Below are 17,401 nucleotides of genomic sequence, written 5' to 3' on the forward strand. Positions count from 1 at the left end.
TGTCAGCCAGCTGGATGGAGTCTAGTGTTCTGCAGTTACCAAGTCTCCACAACATCTTCACGTTATTTCCTCCTCCCCACTAGCAGACCTTTGAACTGCTAATCACTGATGACCAACAAAAAATGGCTTCCTTAATCTCGGCATCAGTTATTCATGGAATCGTCTGTCTCCGATATCAAAATTCTTCACCTTCTTTGTTCATCTCCTTCACAAAACTTTTTCACCCGCTTCATTTTCTTAATCCAGGTTTTATGTGAAGAGGAAGCAGAAGTCCCTGCGTTGGGTCAGCTAGTGGTTCATGTGCTCCCCTTTCGTGGCCAGTTTTGTGGGCCTTTTAATGCAATGAGACTCCTCGCAGATGAAACAACAGGACTTGGTGTACCTGAGTGGCAGTGCCACCACTTTTAGATCGGTGTGAATCTACCAACTGTTATTGCTGGTTACTTATAACCTGAGGGGAAAAAACGGGCGATTGCCATAAAACGGTATGCGGTAGGACGTCGTGACAGCGAAAGGTAACTTAGTAATCGGAAGGCTAAAATCCATCACATACACCTAAAAGTGCTCAGGCATCAAAGTCTTTGTTGGCCATTGTGGAGGCATCGTCTGCTTTTTAAATTCCTAACTCACGTGGCATAGCACAACGGGAATAAACGCGTTACGCTAATATTACGTAGACTTTCTTGTACCATCACAAACGTTCTGATCGCCACACTGACTTAGCGCCAGAGCTTCACTTGGAACCTGCAGTTCTTCCGGCGAGCTCCACTGTTCACTTCCCTCTCTCCTCTCCTTTTAATTTATTTAACAGGCCCCATGGGAGAAGCTCATTTGCAGGTTTGAAGGACTTAGTGCAGCTCTAGCGGCCTGGATGTAGTTAACGTACCAGTAAGTAGGTCATTAAAGGAGAGAGAAAGAGAGGCCCACAATACACCCAGCAAACGGCACCAATCCAAAAAGGTGGCACAGTATTTACCGTATCGAGGTTACGCCACAGCTACGAGGGGACCCCTAGCGAGTCCAGCTTGCTGTTTTCTTGCTGAGCCGTTTCTGAGGCAGGCTGTAGCCTGGGCAGGTGGCGGGGATGTCATTTTGCTGCACACCAATACCCAGTTTAAGCAGAATTTGGAAGTTTGTAGTTAATTCTTAATAAACTGAAGATTCAGTACACCGTGGATCACGGAGCTTTTCTTGTACTTCTCTTTTTAAAGTCACCTTCCTGGGGAAAAGCAATGAAAGCCCCTTGAGGCAGGTCAGACAAGCTGGCATTAGTGGTGGTGGTTGAGGCCTGAAACTCGGCCACACACTGTTGTCAAGAATGCCATGAAATACTCTGCTGCCCTTTAAGCCATCCTGGGATGGGGACAGTGCCTGAAGAAAGCGCCAGTGGGAAAATAATTTATCTAAAAAAAAACAACGCAACAAGTTTGTCTGTGAGTGGGCCGCGCTGCCCCGTTGTTCAGGATTGTGACGTGTTAGCTTCTGCTTCTAGGGCCGAGTGGTGGCTCTGAGGCTGGGGATCTGCACTGGCAATCGGAAGGTTGTCGGTTCGAATCCCGTAAATGCCAAAAGGGACTCTGCTCTGTTGGGCGGCCCTTAACCTGCAATTGCTCAACGCTCGGAGTAGTGAGAAAGGCGCTATCGAAATGCAAAGAATTATTATTACTATTATTATTATTGCTTCCGGAGTCTGACACATTCATTTATGATGAGGACCCCCCAAAAATGTGTTTATTTTTTTGAAATGCAGACGTATTTGAACTACGCCTATGTGCTGAAAATTTTGCAGACGCACTTAAGGGGCATACGCTGTACCTTTTAAAGTATGTATTTAAAAATGACTAGCGTTACGTGGTACTGTCGTGTGTGAGAGAATAATCTGTTCATCTAAGGACTCCCGTAGTTATTTAGGGGAAGTTTCTTTCTTTATTTCACGGTATGTTCCAATGTGTTTCTAACACAGAAGTTATGGAAAAGCCCCCAACTCCGCTTGTACTTTTGCCAGTGCACACAAGGCAGGTGTTTCTACGTCTAATAGGCGCTCTTTGATAATCCTACAAATGGCGTACTGCTGCTCGGGACTTGTTTAGGCCAGTAAGCTTAATGGGCATCACAGGAAAATTAATGGAAGGAATTATTAAGGCCCTGTGGTGGGCTGGCGCCCTGCCCAGGGTTTGTTTCCTGCCTTGTGCCCTGTGTTGGCTGGGATTGGCTCCAGCAGACCCCCGTGACCCTGTAGTTAGGATATAGCTGGTTGGACAATGGATGGATGGAATTATTAAGGATAAAATTGAGCAACACGAGGCAAAGACAGGAGTTATTAGGAACAGTCAGCTTGGGGTCAGAAGAGGGAGGTCGTGTTTAATTAACAGGCTGGAATTCCATGAGGAGCAACAAAAGGAGACGACCAGAGTGGAGCAGATGAGATGATTGAGGTGGACTTTCAGAAAGCATTTGATGAGGTGCCACACGAGAGGGTGGGCATCAAACTAAAAGAAGTGGCAGTTCAGGGTGATGTGTTTAGATGGGTGCAGAATTGGCTCAGACTCAGGAAGCAGAGGGTGAAGGTGCGAGGAACTTCATCAGAACTGGCCGATGTTAAGAGTGGTGACCAGCAGGGGGCAGTGCTGGGGCCGCTGCTTTTTTGGATATCTATAAATGATTTAGGTAGGAATATAAGGAACAAGCTGGTGAAGTTGGCAGATGATACCAAGATAGGTGGATTGGCAGATAATCTGGAATCCGTTAAATCATCACAGAAGGACTTGGACAGCAGACAGGCTTCAGCAGATTTGTGGACGATGAAATTTAATGTCAGTAAATGTAAAGAATGACACACAGGAAGTCAAAATGCGAGGTTTGAACACATGACAGGTGGTCAGAAAATCGAGAGTCCACCTTATGAGACGGATTTAGGAGTCATAGTGGACTTCCAGTCAGTGTTCAGAGGCCATTAAGAAGGCTAACAGAGTGTCAGGTTATATAGCGCCTTGACGTGTGGAGTACAAGTCACAGAAGGTTCTGCTCAGGCTTTATAACAAACTGGTGAGGCCTCATCTGGAGTCCTGGGTGCAGTTTGGGTCTCCATAAAGACATAGCAGCACAAGAGGTGGTCCAGAGAAGAGCGACCAGGCTGATTGAGGGCTACAGGAGAGGAGTTATGAAGGAAAGATGAAAAGAGCTGAGCCTTTACAGTTTAAACAAAAGAAGGTGAAGAGGTGACCTGACTGGAGTGTTTAAAATAATGAAGGGAATGAGTGCAGTGGATCGAGACGGTGACTTTAAAATGAGGTCATCAAGAACACGGGGACACAGCCTGAAACGTGTGAAGGGTGAATTTCTCACAAACATCAGGAGGTTTCTCTTTACACAAAGAACGACAGACACTTGGAATAAGCGAGCAGGTAGGGTGGTGGACAGGAGGACGTTAGGGACTTTCAAAACTCGACTTGATGTTAATAAGTGGGCAGGACTGGCGAGCTTTGGTGGGCTGAGTGGCCTGCTCTTGTCTAAAGTGTTCTAATGTTCATCTCTTTCTGTGCAGACTGAACACACACCTCGGTCAGAAAGGAAAAGAAGAGACTCCTTCGGGATGTTTGATGGCTACGACAGTTGCAGCGAGGACTCTAGCAGCAGTTCCAGCTCGGACGAGAGTGAAGAAGAAGTCACGTCTCTGCCAGCAAGCTTGCCTATCATCAAGAATAATGGACAAGTTTACACGTACCCTGATGGCAAGGCAGGGATGGGTCAGTGCACTAAAGTGTTGAACGAAGGCAGACCTCCAGACTCCCTGCAGTAGTCCTAGTTTTATTTTATCTTAATGGTTAAACCCTTCAGCTAAATATGGGGGGTGAACCTTATTTTAAATTACGGCCTATTTTAAGTGCTGCCCTTGCTTGTAGTGTAGTTTATAATTACTTTGTTGTCCTCCCATTTCCCTTATAATTTACATTTGTTTGCTCTTTATTAACAGCTACCTGTGAAATGTGTGGGATGGTTGGTGTAAGAGATGCGTTTTACTCGAAAACAAAGCGTTTCTGCAGTGTTTCGTGTTCAAGAAGTTATTCATCTAATTCGAAGAAAGCCAGCATTCTGGCCAGACTCCAGGTAAACACTGAATTCAGAGCTGTGGCCGATGTGAACCCTGAATACCATTAGGGGGCTGGGTGGTCTCGTGGCCCCCTGCAGATTTTATTTTTTATTTCTTTTCTCCAGCCGTCTGGAGTGTTTTTTGTTTGTTTTTTCTGTCCTCCCTGGCCATCGGCCCTTACTTTTATTCTATGTTAATTAGCGTTCCCTAATTCTGTTTTCTTATTTATTTTGTCTTTTTTCTCTTTCTTCTTCACCCTGTAAAGCACTTTGAGCTCATCATCTGTATGAAAATGTGCTCTAGAAATAAATGGTGGTGGTGTTGTCGCCACGTGGTGTCTGCACGCGTCACTAAAAACGTCCTGGCTGAGTATGTGCTTTAAGGACACCCCATTCTCTTAGTCTTGTTGTGTAAAGTGCACAGTTTATAATGTGTAAAAATGAGCTTTCAATTTCATAACACAAAGTACAGCAAGTCAAGAAATGCAGGGCAGCCATAGCAGTATTTGTGCTCAACATCTGTTTTCTGTTCCTCCTTTAAATCTCATGTGTGTGTAGTTTTTCCTGACCCTCTTGGTGGTAATAAACCAAAAACAGAAGAATATGTTTTGAAGTTATTCTGCCATTAAAGCCTTTGTTTGCTTTCATCTTTTGTTTGGATTTTTGTAGGCATCACTTGAGATCGTAAAACTAACTCGCCAGTAATTTCTTGATATTCAGTGAGGGTAGTCCAGTCTGGTTGAACAAGATTCTGAAAGTGGCAGAAAGTTGGGTATAATTATTAAGAGCGGGCCTGAATCTCGCAGTAACGCCCCACAGCACCTCTGCCTTTACAGATTTGTTAAGGGGTCCAATAGGCCTCCCCTCATTCTGATGTTTCAGTCAAGGGGATGCACTTCCTGTTCTGCTTTCTAAAGATGCGGCTTTACATTTGCAGGGCAAACCTCCAACAAAAAAAGCAAAAGTTTTACAGAAGCAACCTCTCGTAGCAAAACTGGCAGCATATGCTCAGTATCAAGCGAGTCAGCAGAATCAAGCAAAGGCAAAAACAGGTAACTTGTGTGTGTGTGTGTGTGTGTGTGCGTGTGTGTGTACGTCTGTCTGGGTGTGTCTGTCTGTCTGCGTGTGCGTCTCTCTGTCTGCCTGTCTGTGTGTGCGTCTCTCTGTCTGCCTGTGTGTGTACGTCTGTCTGGGTGTGTGCGTCTGTGTGTGTGTGCGCGTCTGTCTGTCTGTGTGTGCGTCTGTCTGTGTGTGTGTGCGTCTGTCTGGGTGTGTGCGTCTGTCCGTCTGTCTGTGTGCATCTCTCTGTCTGTGTGTACGTCTGTCTGTCTGTGTGTGTGTGCGTCTCTCTCTCTGTCTGTGTGTGTGTGCGTCTGTGTGTGTGCGCGTCTGTCTGTCTGTGTGTGTGTACGTCTGTCTTTGTGTGCGTCTGTCTGCCTGTCTGTGTGTGTGTGTGTGTGTGTGCGTGCGCGTCTGTGCGTCTGCCTGTGTGTGTACGTCTGTCTGGGTGTGTGCGTCTGTCTGCCTGTGTGTGTGTGTGCGCATCTGTCTGTGTGTGCGTCTGTGTGTTTATTTCTTAATTTATCTGTCTGTCTGTCTGTCTGTCATTGTCTCAAGGGTCACGTTAGCAAAATCAGTAAAGTCAGTGATGGCTTTATTCTGGACCCGTCTGAAACGTGTTTTATATCTCATGGACTAGTTCATTTCATCTTTATTATGGAAAGGTAATGCTGCATTTTGTACGTCTGTAGTAACAACTCCTTTGGCTTGAGTTGTATTCCAGGCGTTTGTAGGCCTACAGGTTTACCATCCTTTGATTCTTCAAAACGCACAATCCAATGACTTTATCACTAACTTGCATTTCATGTTGTACTGTGAATCAGGAAAGAAGAGAGAGTCGGTGTCACAATACAAATGGTGTCTGCCTCTTTTTGCTTACAGTTGTACCTGTTGAAGGCTTTGACTGGGGGCGTTATATTAATAGCAATAACTTTGTTGGAGCACCAGTTACCTGCTTTAAACATGTAAGTGCTTGTTTATTTTTATAAGTATTGTTTCTATAGCAAACGTTAGAATGTTGCTTCCAGAAATGAAAAAGACAAGTACAACAAGTACTGTAGGTCATTGTTCCAGATCCATGATCATCCACTTTGAACATTCAATTTGTGTTTTTGGTTCCAGACGTTGACAGTTGGCAGATACCTGCTGATGGCATTGTGTTTCAGGAACGTTCCACAGTCCCCTCTTGATACACATTTATGAAGGAATCAGGCAGCCAGATTTGTGCTGTCTGTCCTCGGGCCCCCAAATGCCAGCCTCCTAGTCGGGACAGTTCTGAACTCTGAGGACCATTAGTGGACAGCAAACCTGAAACAGAAACGCAGAACGCCAGATGACATTTTTTTATTATCATAGGAACAGAAAGATCATAAACGCATCAAGGTGTCCAGTAATGAGCAGGGCCTCTTTATTTTTCGTTCATACATTGGCACCTCTATACTGCCATGACCAGAATCTTCCATCGGCTTATTAAAGCGCCCGCTGGGTGGGACAGTACTACTCCGGTAGCAAAGCGTTCTTCTTTGGGCTGGTCTGTAGGCTTCTTTTCTTTAATTTTTGTTTTGTTTTTTAAACTGAAATGAATTGCCCAGTAATGCATTTTAGCTTTGGCTTAGTCCACTGACTATCGAAATGTGCCCTGTGATGGATTGGCGTCCAGTTCAGGGTTTGTTCCTGCCTTTTCGCCCTGTGCTACCTGGGATAGGCTCTCTGGCTCCTGACCCTGACCCTGGTCTGGATTAAGTGGGTTAGAAAATGACACAACATGACGTCGCTGTAGACATACAAGTCACAGTGCTCAGTATCACCTACCTGGAATTTAGTTTGGACATATCAGACGATAATAGTTTTGAGAATAGGAAATGGAAACGCTAAATGCATCAAGTCCGATACGCTTTGCATGGACCTCCATTACCTGTTTTATGTGTGGAAGTTTCAATCTATTCTTTCTACTTTTCTAATTTTACATCCTCTAAAAAGTTTATAAATGAAACAGAGGCGACATCTTTGTGTTCTCTGTCCTTTATGTTCTGAATATCCATCCATCATCCAACCCGCTATATCCTAACTACAGGGTCACGGGGGGTCTGCTGGAGCCATTCCCATCCAACACGGGGCACAAGGCAGAAAACAAAACCCGGGCAGGGCGCCAGCCCACCGCAAGGCACACACTAGGGACAATTTAGAATCGCCAATGCAACTAACCTGCTGTCTTTGGACTGTGAGAGGAAACCCACGCAGACACGGGGAGAACATGCACACTCCACACAGGGAGGACCCGGGAAGCAAATCCAGACGGGTCTCCTAACTGTGAGGCAGCAGCGCTACCACTGCACCACCATACCGCCTCCCTGTCCTTTATGTTCTGAATATTTGCTTTTTAAATGACTTCATTATTCTTTCTGGGACTGCCGTTTGATCCAATTTTCCTTACATCCCGAGTGTTTCGTGAATGAATCTGTGGCTCCTATGATACTTGTGTTGGCTGGTCCTTTGTAAGTAACAAACTGCTCACTTCCACCCACCCACCCATCTGTTAAGTAACTTCCTTGTCCAGTTCTGTGTTGTGAGGGGTATATAAGCATATCTCTAGAACTGTGTGTTTCTGATTTATGTGGACGTTGGTCACGGTGTAAATGTTGTATTTTTCAACAGGTACCTATATCAAAATGCTGGGGAGACATCGCAGAGGGTGTAAGAGTAGAAGTCCTAAATACAGACAATAATCTGCCCACCAAGGTGTACTGGATAGCTGGGATTGTCAAATTGTCAGGTAAACGACCCCACTGGCTTTGCACGAATACATTGGGCTGGAGTACCTGCTGGTGTCCTTTGAGGCAGAGACCCCCTGAACCGCTGCTTTGCCTGGTGCCAGTTCACCACCTTGGGAAGACTGAGTAGCCCCTCACATTATTTTATTAATAGTCTCATATTTGAGAGCCCAAAAACGGACAGAAATAGAATAATCGGTTAAATGAGTGCTACCCAACCTTTTGTTGGCCGTGCCCCACCTACTGTAGGCCTGTCTAAAATCACGATGACCCCCACTGTAACACATACCTGATTCTTATTAATACCCGTTCAAAACGTGAACTCCTACTCGCGTGGAGGAAGCCCAGAATGTCATTCATTTGGTCTAAACAAGCTAACAAAGAACATGGAAACAAAAGAAACCACTAAGAAATTATATGAAAATACAGCAAATACAGTTTTGAAAACATATAATAAGAGACGTGATATTCATATATATAAAATCACTTTAATGATAGCTTGTTCTGTAATAGTTTGATCATTTTATATTTTTGTTACATTGCAAAATTGTATAATCATTGTTACAATTTATATTATTTTAATGGTAAAAACAATTTCTAAGTAGAAAAACCCCAGCTGGTTGTAAAATCATAAATGAAAGGCTTCTTTACCGTCCCTTCTATGTTTATATAAACGTCCCTGTAAAAAATAAAAATGATTTGTTTATTTTTTTCTATCATTTTTCATTTTATAAACTAGGGGGCTTCGCTCGGCCACCCCCGGGTTTGGTTAACCGGATGTACAATTTAAAGAGATTGTTACATATGCATTATTTTCACTTTAAAACATTTGTAAAAACGATACTGAACTTGTCCTTTATTTCCGGCCTCGGGGCGTAGTTAAATCTCTTTCTCGCAGGACTTATAACGCTGCTCACGTTGTTTAGCGGCTGAACACACGCTAAGGAGATGCCATCAGATCATCTGCTGGCTCGTTGCTGCGTATTCTGCTTGTCGTGCTGCGCGTCGATCATTTCAAAGCCTGTACAGCAGCTGTCCTATTGCCACTCCGCGTCGGCGTTGTGAAGGGGCTGAACACACGCTAAGAAGAAGCGGTCGGCTCATCTGCTGGCTTGCTGCTGGCGAGCTGCGTGTTCTGCTTGTCGTTGTTTTAAGAGCTGGGAGCACATGAAGTGTGTCTGCCAAACGCATTCCAACAACTGCTGGGTTCGATGTCCGTGAACTTGTTTTAAATGTTGTTTTACTGCCTTGTCTTGCGTGACGTTAAAGTGTCTCTCGCGGGACGTCAAATTGTTTTCCGAGAAGATCACGTCTTAGCTCCCTTCCAAGATTTTTTTTTTATAATAGAGAGAGTTTTTAACGTACCTAAATTCTTGAATGTGCCACACGTTGGGAATCACCGGGTTAAATATTTTTACAGCGTCAGGTCTTTGGCCTTGGCAGTTGTTTTAAGTTTTGCACACGGTAAAGCTGTCACGGATTTTTGTGCCTCTTGTGTTCGTCTTTGCACAATTCTGCATATTCTCCATTAAAATCGCTACATGTTAGTAGCTGTTATGTAATTATTGCAATGCTGGTATTTTCATAATCCAAGTGCTATTTGTACAGCATATATGGTGTACTGCATGCTGTAATGCCAATAGTTGCAATTCTTTTTTTCATTGCATTTGTATAATTGCCCTGCCCGTAATTGTGCCACTTGTCACTGCAGCAGATAGCTGACATGGTAACACACTCTCACCACACAAGCAGACTAATTGAAATGTATCTCAATGTTCACAGTCTCCTCTTGGAAAGAGCAAAGGTAGATTGGGGACCAAACACACAATATGGTGAGAAAAAGAAAATGCACCCCTTTAGGCCTCCTTTTGTTTCACCGTAGAGGAACAACAAACACCTCCTTTTAAGCTGGCCTGGTCCATAATACCCCCTGGACTGTTAAATCTACGTGTAGAAGTATCCGCTAATTCACAGGAATGAACCCTCCATTAATTGTAGCACGACTGCTTTCAGCTGAAGGAAGGCTGTGGCCACCAGAAAACGGACATCGGCTTGTGTTATATACAGTAGAATAGTAGAAAACCTATGGTGTCAAGTACATGACTTTCAACAACAGCAGCAATGTTTACTTCTAGAGCTCAAAGTGCTTTACAAAATGAAGAAAGAAAAATGAAAAAATTAGGCAATACTAATTAACAAAGAATTAAATAAGGTCTGATGGCCAGGAGGACAGAAAAAAACAAAAAAAAAATTCTGCTGGAAACCACCCAGCCAGCCCCCTTCAGTGGCCTCAGTCAGTCCTCACGGTTTTCAGGCTTCACGTGGAAGAATTAGACGACGATGCTGGTCATACATAAAGCTGTGATTTCAGCAGTAAATTATTGTAGGCCGATATTTTGTTATGCGTACTCAAATGAAAGAACGTGTTAGGCCAGTTTCCACATGTGTGCTCATGTCTGTAGAACAAACTGGTCTGAGGCAGTGTTGGTCACGTGTAATAAGCACCTAGCCTTTGTCAAAGATAGTAATAGCGCGACGGAGTGAAGGTCTGCTTGTGCACAGTCTGTGTGTGGGACCTTCTTTATGTAAAAGTTCAAGCACCAAACGTTTGTGTGAAGCGTTTCCCATGTGTGGTTACAGTAACCCCACTCCCCAAAGTCAACCTAACAGAGACACCCCACTTGATTTCTGCTTAGGTTATGCCACAATAGCTCTGTGGGGTTGAGGTTGGGCCTTTCACTCTCTCGGGGTTTGCCTCGTTGTCGTTTTGCGTGAGCCGTTTTCAGTTCTGATGCCGCTGTTGGACAGATCTGGGTCCTGGCATAGGGAAGTGGCATCCGATCATCTGTTCAGAGCGTAATTCTCGACGAGTCTTGTGAGACACTGCATCTTTGCTTCACAAACTTAACCTGTCAGGCGTTGTTATTTTTGAAGAACTGAGGTTGACTTGAGCTTCTTTGAAAGAAACCGATTTTAAAGATCCTCTAGTCTAGATGTTGGGCTCATTGGTTTTGGCAACTACCGTAGCAGACATGATGACAGCAGATGCCTGTGATTTAACTTTTTTTTTTTTAATAACCAGAGGTGCTAACCGTAGCTTAGTCCATATTTCATTTCGTTATTTACAAAAGCCAGCAGAATGTTGATACAAATCTGCTGTACATGTGACAAAGTTTAAGATAAACCCTCACTGATTATTGTCGCCACATTTTCAGAAGTCTTTGTTCTGCCAGTAAATGCTTTTGTCATTCGTTAGAAATAAAACTAATGGCCAAAAGTGAGCGCGTATACTCTATGAACATTTCTTCTGTCAGTGACGTGTTTGCTTACTTGGCCCATTTCGTGCTGTCCTGTGTCTCGACTCACAACCTACATAGGTGCTCTCATACTACTGTAGAACATGAACTGAGGTTCTCATGAAGGAGTCTGGAGCAAAATACCAGCAAACCCATTCTGTAGATCACGGGTGTCAAACTCCGGTCCTCGAGGGCCCCAGTGGCTGCATGTTTTCATTCCAACCATCTTCTTCATTAGTGAGCCATTTTTAATGCCTTCATTTTCATTAACTTCACTCAGGCCCCTTAGTTGTCTCTTTTTCCTTAATTAGCAGCCAAACAATATTAAGACATCAAACAAGCAGCCACATGACCAGCTCACCTGTGCCCATCACACAATATCTGAAAATAGAGAAAGGTGAAGGTCTCAGTAAGGCTGATCTCTCAGCTCGCCAAAACATTTTGATGGTGTTCTTAGAAAAAACAGAAAAATTAACAGATTTGGAAATGTCTGCTGTGGCAGAATGAGAGCAGCAATGAGCCATTGAATTGAATAACGGGCTTAATTAACTGCAGGAATCGGCTTCTCATTAAGACACTGGTTGGAGTTTGAACTCCCAGTTTAGCTGGTTATCTGTTGGCTCGTTTCACATCATCATTTCTGTTTGGCTGTCATTTAATGAAGAAATAAATCAATTCAGAGGACTGAATCCTTAAAAACAGGGCTATTGAAATGAAGTGAAAAGAAGTTGATTAGCAGTGAAAACTACTCGCTGATTAGGAAAAGGGTGAGAATGAAAACTTGTAGCCACTGCGGCCCACCAGGCCCGGAGTTCGACACCCCTGCTGTAGATTGACAACCATCAAGAGTGGTCCTCATTTCTAGTGATCTGCCTTAATAGCAGACCTGCGCTCACACTCGTTTTGTTTGGTGGACCCTGCGAGACAAGGGTCTCCCCAACCCCACTAATATCATGGAGATCTGTTGATCTAGAAATGACGTGTCGCTTGTTGCTCTCATTTTCGTATACATATGGAATCGCTTCTGTATAATCGTCAGGTTACCGTTCTGTGCTGTGAGGCTTTTGATCCTCATTGCCCTCTTAAGTCTGATGGCAGATCTATTCAGGTTTTCATGTCCAAAGTGAAACTTTTCTTTGTGAGGGCTTAGACCTTTGGGCAGGCAGTGGGGTGTAGCGGTTAAGGCTTTAAAGTTCACAATCCCACTGCTGACACCACTGTGTGACCCTGAGCAAGTCACTTGGTAACGGCCGGCCACTACACTACCAAGACTATTCCTTGGGCCACCTGAGCCTTTTGATCTAAAAACAATCCGTACTCCTTACAAGTTGTACTTTATGTTGGACAGGAATGTCAAATCAAACACTGGTGAATTGTAAATGAAAAAGACAAACAAAAATTCAATGATGTAAATATGTGCGCACAAAAGAGCACTATCCCAGTGACACCGGTGACTAAATATTATATAAAACACGAATATACAAATATTTACAAAGAACCCTCCCTTGCCCTTAAACACTAAATTGAAACCCAAAACACAATTTAGTTAAACACGGCAGTTGAAATGTGGTGATAAATGAGTCCAAAATAAAGTCTGCCGGTATTAATACTGTCTGTAGTGTTATTGTGCTCCTTCCCGAAATCAAAACCACCTCATCATGAAAGTCCTGCCAGTGGCTGGGATGAATCCGAACCCTGGGGTTTCTTGGCACTGGCTGCCGTGATGATGAATCCGATGTTGAAAAAGCAAGTAGTGGCATGATGCAGTGAACGGCAGTGATGAGTTGGTAATTGAACGGCTCTCCTTTCTCCTCTCAATTTCTCTCTTCCCTCTTCTCTCTCTTGCCTTTCGCTCCTCTTTTTTAAGTACCGAATGTCCTGGGTGTATCTGGTGAGTTTAACCGGCACGTTCCGTCTCAGAGCTGCAGTCTCTCTCCATCATCCTTCCCCTTTTCACTTACGGGGACATTTCCTGACGCACGTACATACGGGACGGTAAACGGGACGATGAAAACAAAACGCAACTCAACACAAACCTAAAACAAATATTTATTATGTAGCCCCGCTAGAACTTGACCTGCCTGCGCTCAGATTGGATACCCAAAAGAAATGAAACCAATTGTATCATAAATGTCGTAAGTCGCTTTGGAGAAACATGTCTGCCAAATCAGTACATTTTTTATTTTTTGTATTTTTCTGCAGTGGCTTGTCGATTGCGGGAAGTCATTTTTAGTGCCTCCTAGTTTGAGGAGGTCTTATGACCTTTACTTGTACTTGCTACGGAGAACTGAACAAGGTCAGATACTTTGGTCTTTCTTGGGCCTTCTTTAAGTTGTCTTTCAGATTGACGGCACTTGAGTCGTCTGCTATAAATTACACATTACAGCAGTTTGTCTTCTTCATATTCTAGATTATCGGCTTTAGGCAAACACAAGTTATTTTATTTAGCACAAGTCAACGGTACAAAATTTGTGTCTAAATGTCTTCATTCAGCGCTCCGATGGTCTAAGTGACGCCCAGGGTCATGTGGCCAGGCCCGACCAGTTTGTGGGTTACAGTCGGCCTGCTGGAGGGAGATATTCGTCAATTTTGATTTTGCTGTAATTATCTGGAGCAGCAATGCAAGTCTTTGTTGTGAATCTTTTTCTTCATCTCTCATTTGAGAAGTGCGACTCCATTGACCGTACCTGCTCACTAAATGAGGTTCAAATATATCTTAGTATTGTGAAACGTTTTTGTTTTCCTCCAATGTCCCTAAAGGGTGCAAGTTCATTGACATTTCCAAGTTCCCCGCTGCCATAGAGTGACTGTGGAGGTGAGTGAGCTTTATAGTAGACCGGTGCCCCCGTTCAGGATGGCGCTTCTGCACAGCTGCCACTACTGGATTGGATTAGCAGCTTTAAGGGCATTATATCGTGTAGTAAGTGGTTATGTCGGTGTACTCGTTCACCTCACTGATGAATTTTAACAGCTTAGCTTGCTATTGAAAATATCCAAGTGTCTGTGCCGCCGTCTCCAGTTTCACGTCTTCCTTGCCTTCTTATCAGGGTTCAAAAAGCCGCACGTAAGTCGTGTCATTCACGTGCTCTCCTTTCCTATTTTAGACCCACACGCTGAGGTCATTACACTTCTGCCTTCTGATTCTAAGATTTTCTTGGGACTTCTTCTTATGGCGCCCTAAGGACAAGGACCTCCTTCCCACCTAGCAAACCCACTTAATTGCCAGGCCAAAATAATAATAATAATAATTCCTTGCATTTACAGTATATAGCGCTTTTCTCACTACTCAAAGTACTCAGCAATTGCAGGTTAAGGGCCCAACAGAGCAGAGTCCCTTTTGGCATTTACGGGATTCGAACTGGCAACCTTCCGATTTGCCAGTGCAGATCCCTCGCCTCAGAGCCACCACTCCGCCTTTCATAAGAAAATCCTGCAGTGCTGTCTGTTGAGCGTTAACAGGACCACAGGTCCACTTACCCTGTCTGGGTGCCCACGACGTGCCTAATGGAGTGCAGGAATGGGCAGTGTGACCAAGAGGAGTGCAGGGTCCCTCTCTACTGTTCATGGAGGTCAGTCACCTTCAAAGTCAAGAGGCCTCTGTGAACCGCTTCCCAAACGCTCTTGGTCTCCTTCAGTGATCTCTGCATCTTCTCCACTGCACTCGCGCTGTACTTGCTGGACATGGCCTGCAGCTTTGTGTAGGTTCTTCACCATATTTTCTGCCTCCTTTACTCTGCCCCAAGGCCATTGGACACAGCAGCCCACTCTCTTTGTCTGATTTAACCCATTTTTAAAAATTGGTGTACCGTGTTTTCAAATATTTACTTTAGAACAGCATTGTTGGGAAAGATGAAGGGTCCTAGAGGAAGTAAAGTTCTTCAGGAATGTTTGCATTTTCTTGGCCACACATGGGTTGATGTTGTCTCTCTTTTTGTTTTGTGTGTGTGTGTGTGTTGAAGGTTTTAAGGCATTACTTCGATATGAAGGCTTTGACAATGACGGCAGCCATGACTTCTGGTGCAACCTCTGTGACTCTGACGTTCATCCGGTTGGATGGTGCGCAACCAGCGGGAAGCCACTTGTTCCTCCAAGATGTAAGAACAAAAAACAACGTAAATGTAACTTATTTTAATATGTGCACAGTGAAATGTATTTGTGTGATTTAATGGTTTTGGTGGTTGTTGTTGTTTTTTTTTTTTTTTAAACAGCTATTCAACATAAGTACTCAAACTGGAAAGCATTTCTTGTGAAGAGATTAACTGGTGCCAAAACTCTTCCCCCAGATTTTGCTTCAAAGGTTTGTTGATTCCAGGAAGCCATGTTTTTTAGAATGTGCTGGTTAGAGGAAGTCGTGTGTGTTTTTAAAGTTTTCATTTACTGGTACACAAACCACAATAAGGTAGAATATTTGAGACTTGCCTCGTGTATCCTTTAGATATCATTTGAGAGTACGCAAGTGAATTACACGTTAGGGCGTATTGTAGAGTACTGGCTTTAGATAAACATCCGTGCTATGGTTGTGCCTGTGGTGCCAATTCAGCCGGGCACACGTTTAATTGGGACACGGCACACATAAGATTCAGGGCGAGTGCCCAAGAGCTGCCTGAATGGTGGCTGTCAAACGCCATTAACAGACACTTGGACATGAACCTGGCATATCCAGGCTTAAGCAGAAGAACCTCCACTTAATAAAAAAGGCTTTAAGACCTACACCCTCTAAACCCCAGCCTCCATATTGCCTTTGATTCCAGTGTGTCTAATCATTTTGCTAGGATGATGACACCTGGTAGGTGTTGAAAGCTCATGAATTGAAGACTTATTTAAAGATTTGTGATTCATTTTCTCCCTTTGTGGACTTCTTGCTCTAAATGAAATATTTTATATAGCATCGGGCCAAGATACTAAATTGTGTCTACATTTGGAGCTCTGATACTCTTTAAAAGTGACTCACACAGAGTCAAGCAGGTTCCTGGAAGGAGCTACTGGGCATTGGGGGACTCTTTCAGAAAAGAAATTCAGTCTCCCCTCAGGGGTGTGATGTGTGACAAGGGATCTCTGTGTGACATTTGACTTGTTACAGAAGCTCCTTAAATAAATACTATACATGTACCGCATGTACACAAACACACTATGATCTGAACACACAGCAGAAAAGACTTCTGGCTTGGCAGTGCCAGTCTCAGTGTGGCGCTATACAGTCGTATTGCCATTGGTATAAAGTCGCATTTCCTGGCACACTTGAACTGAATGACTCAGTGGCTGAAAGTTCTCCGTATCAGTGAGTCACAGAGAGGATGTGCAGCATTCTTCATAATGGTGCTCAGTTTTGACCCCAAACATCAAAGCCTTAATATTAAACAAAAACCTTAAGATTATAAATTATGACAAAAATTCAGGTGCTACATATGTGAGTTTGGGGTCTTCAGCCCTTTTCTATATTCTAAAGTCCTGCCGTTTTCTTGATTTATGGCACGTTTTGAGTAAGCTGATGTCTCACCATGGGTCTGCTTCCTAAAGTTTCATCCCCACATCCTTTAATCACAAAGCAGATGCACGCCTGTAACGCATTATACAGAGTCCATACAATCATGAGCTTTCATATGTCCCTGTCTGTCAGAAGTGTATATGCCACTATATCCGGAGTGAGTTGTCATTGTCATCGTTAGTGCTTTGGGTTTATTCACAGGTACAAGAATGCATGCAGTACCCTTTTAAACCATTGATGAGAGTGGAAGTGGTCGATAAAATGCACCTCTGTCGAACGCGGGTCGCCATTGTGGACAGCGTGATTGGAGGTCGTCTCCGCCTGATCTATGAAGAGAGCGAAGACGGCTCTGATGACTTCTGGTGTCACATGTACAGTCCGCTCATCCACCCAGTCGGGTGGTCACGAAGCATCGGGCACAGATTTAAACGTTCGGGTATGTTTGTTATTTGTGCAGGGCCCTTGCTTATTCTGTACAGATTGTCACTTCGCATCGGGAGCCTGCAGCACTAAATACCTGACATTTCTAAATTGCAGATGTTTCGAAGAAGCAGGAAGGAGTGTATGATGCACCTGCTGATTTATTTTTGAAGGTGAGTAAGTGATTGGATTGAAGTGTGCTGCGCCGACGTCCTTTTAGCTTTCTTTTGTGGTTTGTGTAAGTGTGCTGAATCACTGGAGAGCAAGCTCAGCCAAAATAA

At 43.9% G+C, this 17,401-nt stretch overlaps 1 protein-coding gene across 2 annotated transcripts in view; it reads left to right on the plus strand.

The window, feature by feature from the left end:
• Positions 1-3,538: 3,538 nt before the first annotated feature.
• mbtd1 (mbt domain containing 1) overlaps positions 3,539-17,401 on the plus strand; it is a 41,099-nt gene continuing 27,236 nt past the window's right edge. For both annotated transcript variants that reach the window (XM_039739331.1, XM_039739330.1), the window contains exons 1-9: positions 3,539-3,746; positions 3,974-4,107; positions 5,027-5,141; positions 6,031-6,113; positions 7,804-7,921; positions 15,175-15,309; positions 15,424-15,512; positions 16,902-17,136; positions 17,238-17,293. In XM_039739331.1, the coding sequence (XP_039595265.1) occupies positions 3,593-3,746; positions 3,974-4,107; positions 5,027-5,141; positions 6,031-6,113; positions 7,804-7,921; positions 15,175-15,309; positions 15,424-15,512; positions 16,902-17,136; positions 17,238-17,293 (1,119 nt within the window). In that variant the 5' untranslated portion in view covers positions 3,539-3,592. The remainder of the gene's footprint in view (positions 3,747-3,973; positions 4,108-5,026; positions 5,142-6,030; positions 6,114-7,803; positions 7,922-15,174; positions 15,310-15,423; positions 15,513-16,901; positions 17,137-17,237; positions 17,294-17,401) is intronic.

The sequence above is a fragment of the Polypterus senegalus genome, chromosome 17, assembly GCF_016835505.1.
Source record: "Polypterus senegalus isolate Bchr_013 chromosome 17, ASM1683550v1, whole genome shotgun sequence".
Lineage (NCBI taxonomy): Eukaryota > Metazoa > Chordata > Cladistia > Polypteriformes > Polypteridae > Polypterus > Polypterus senegalus.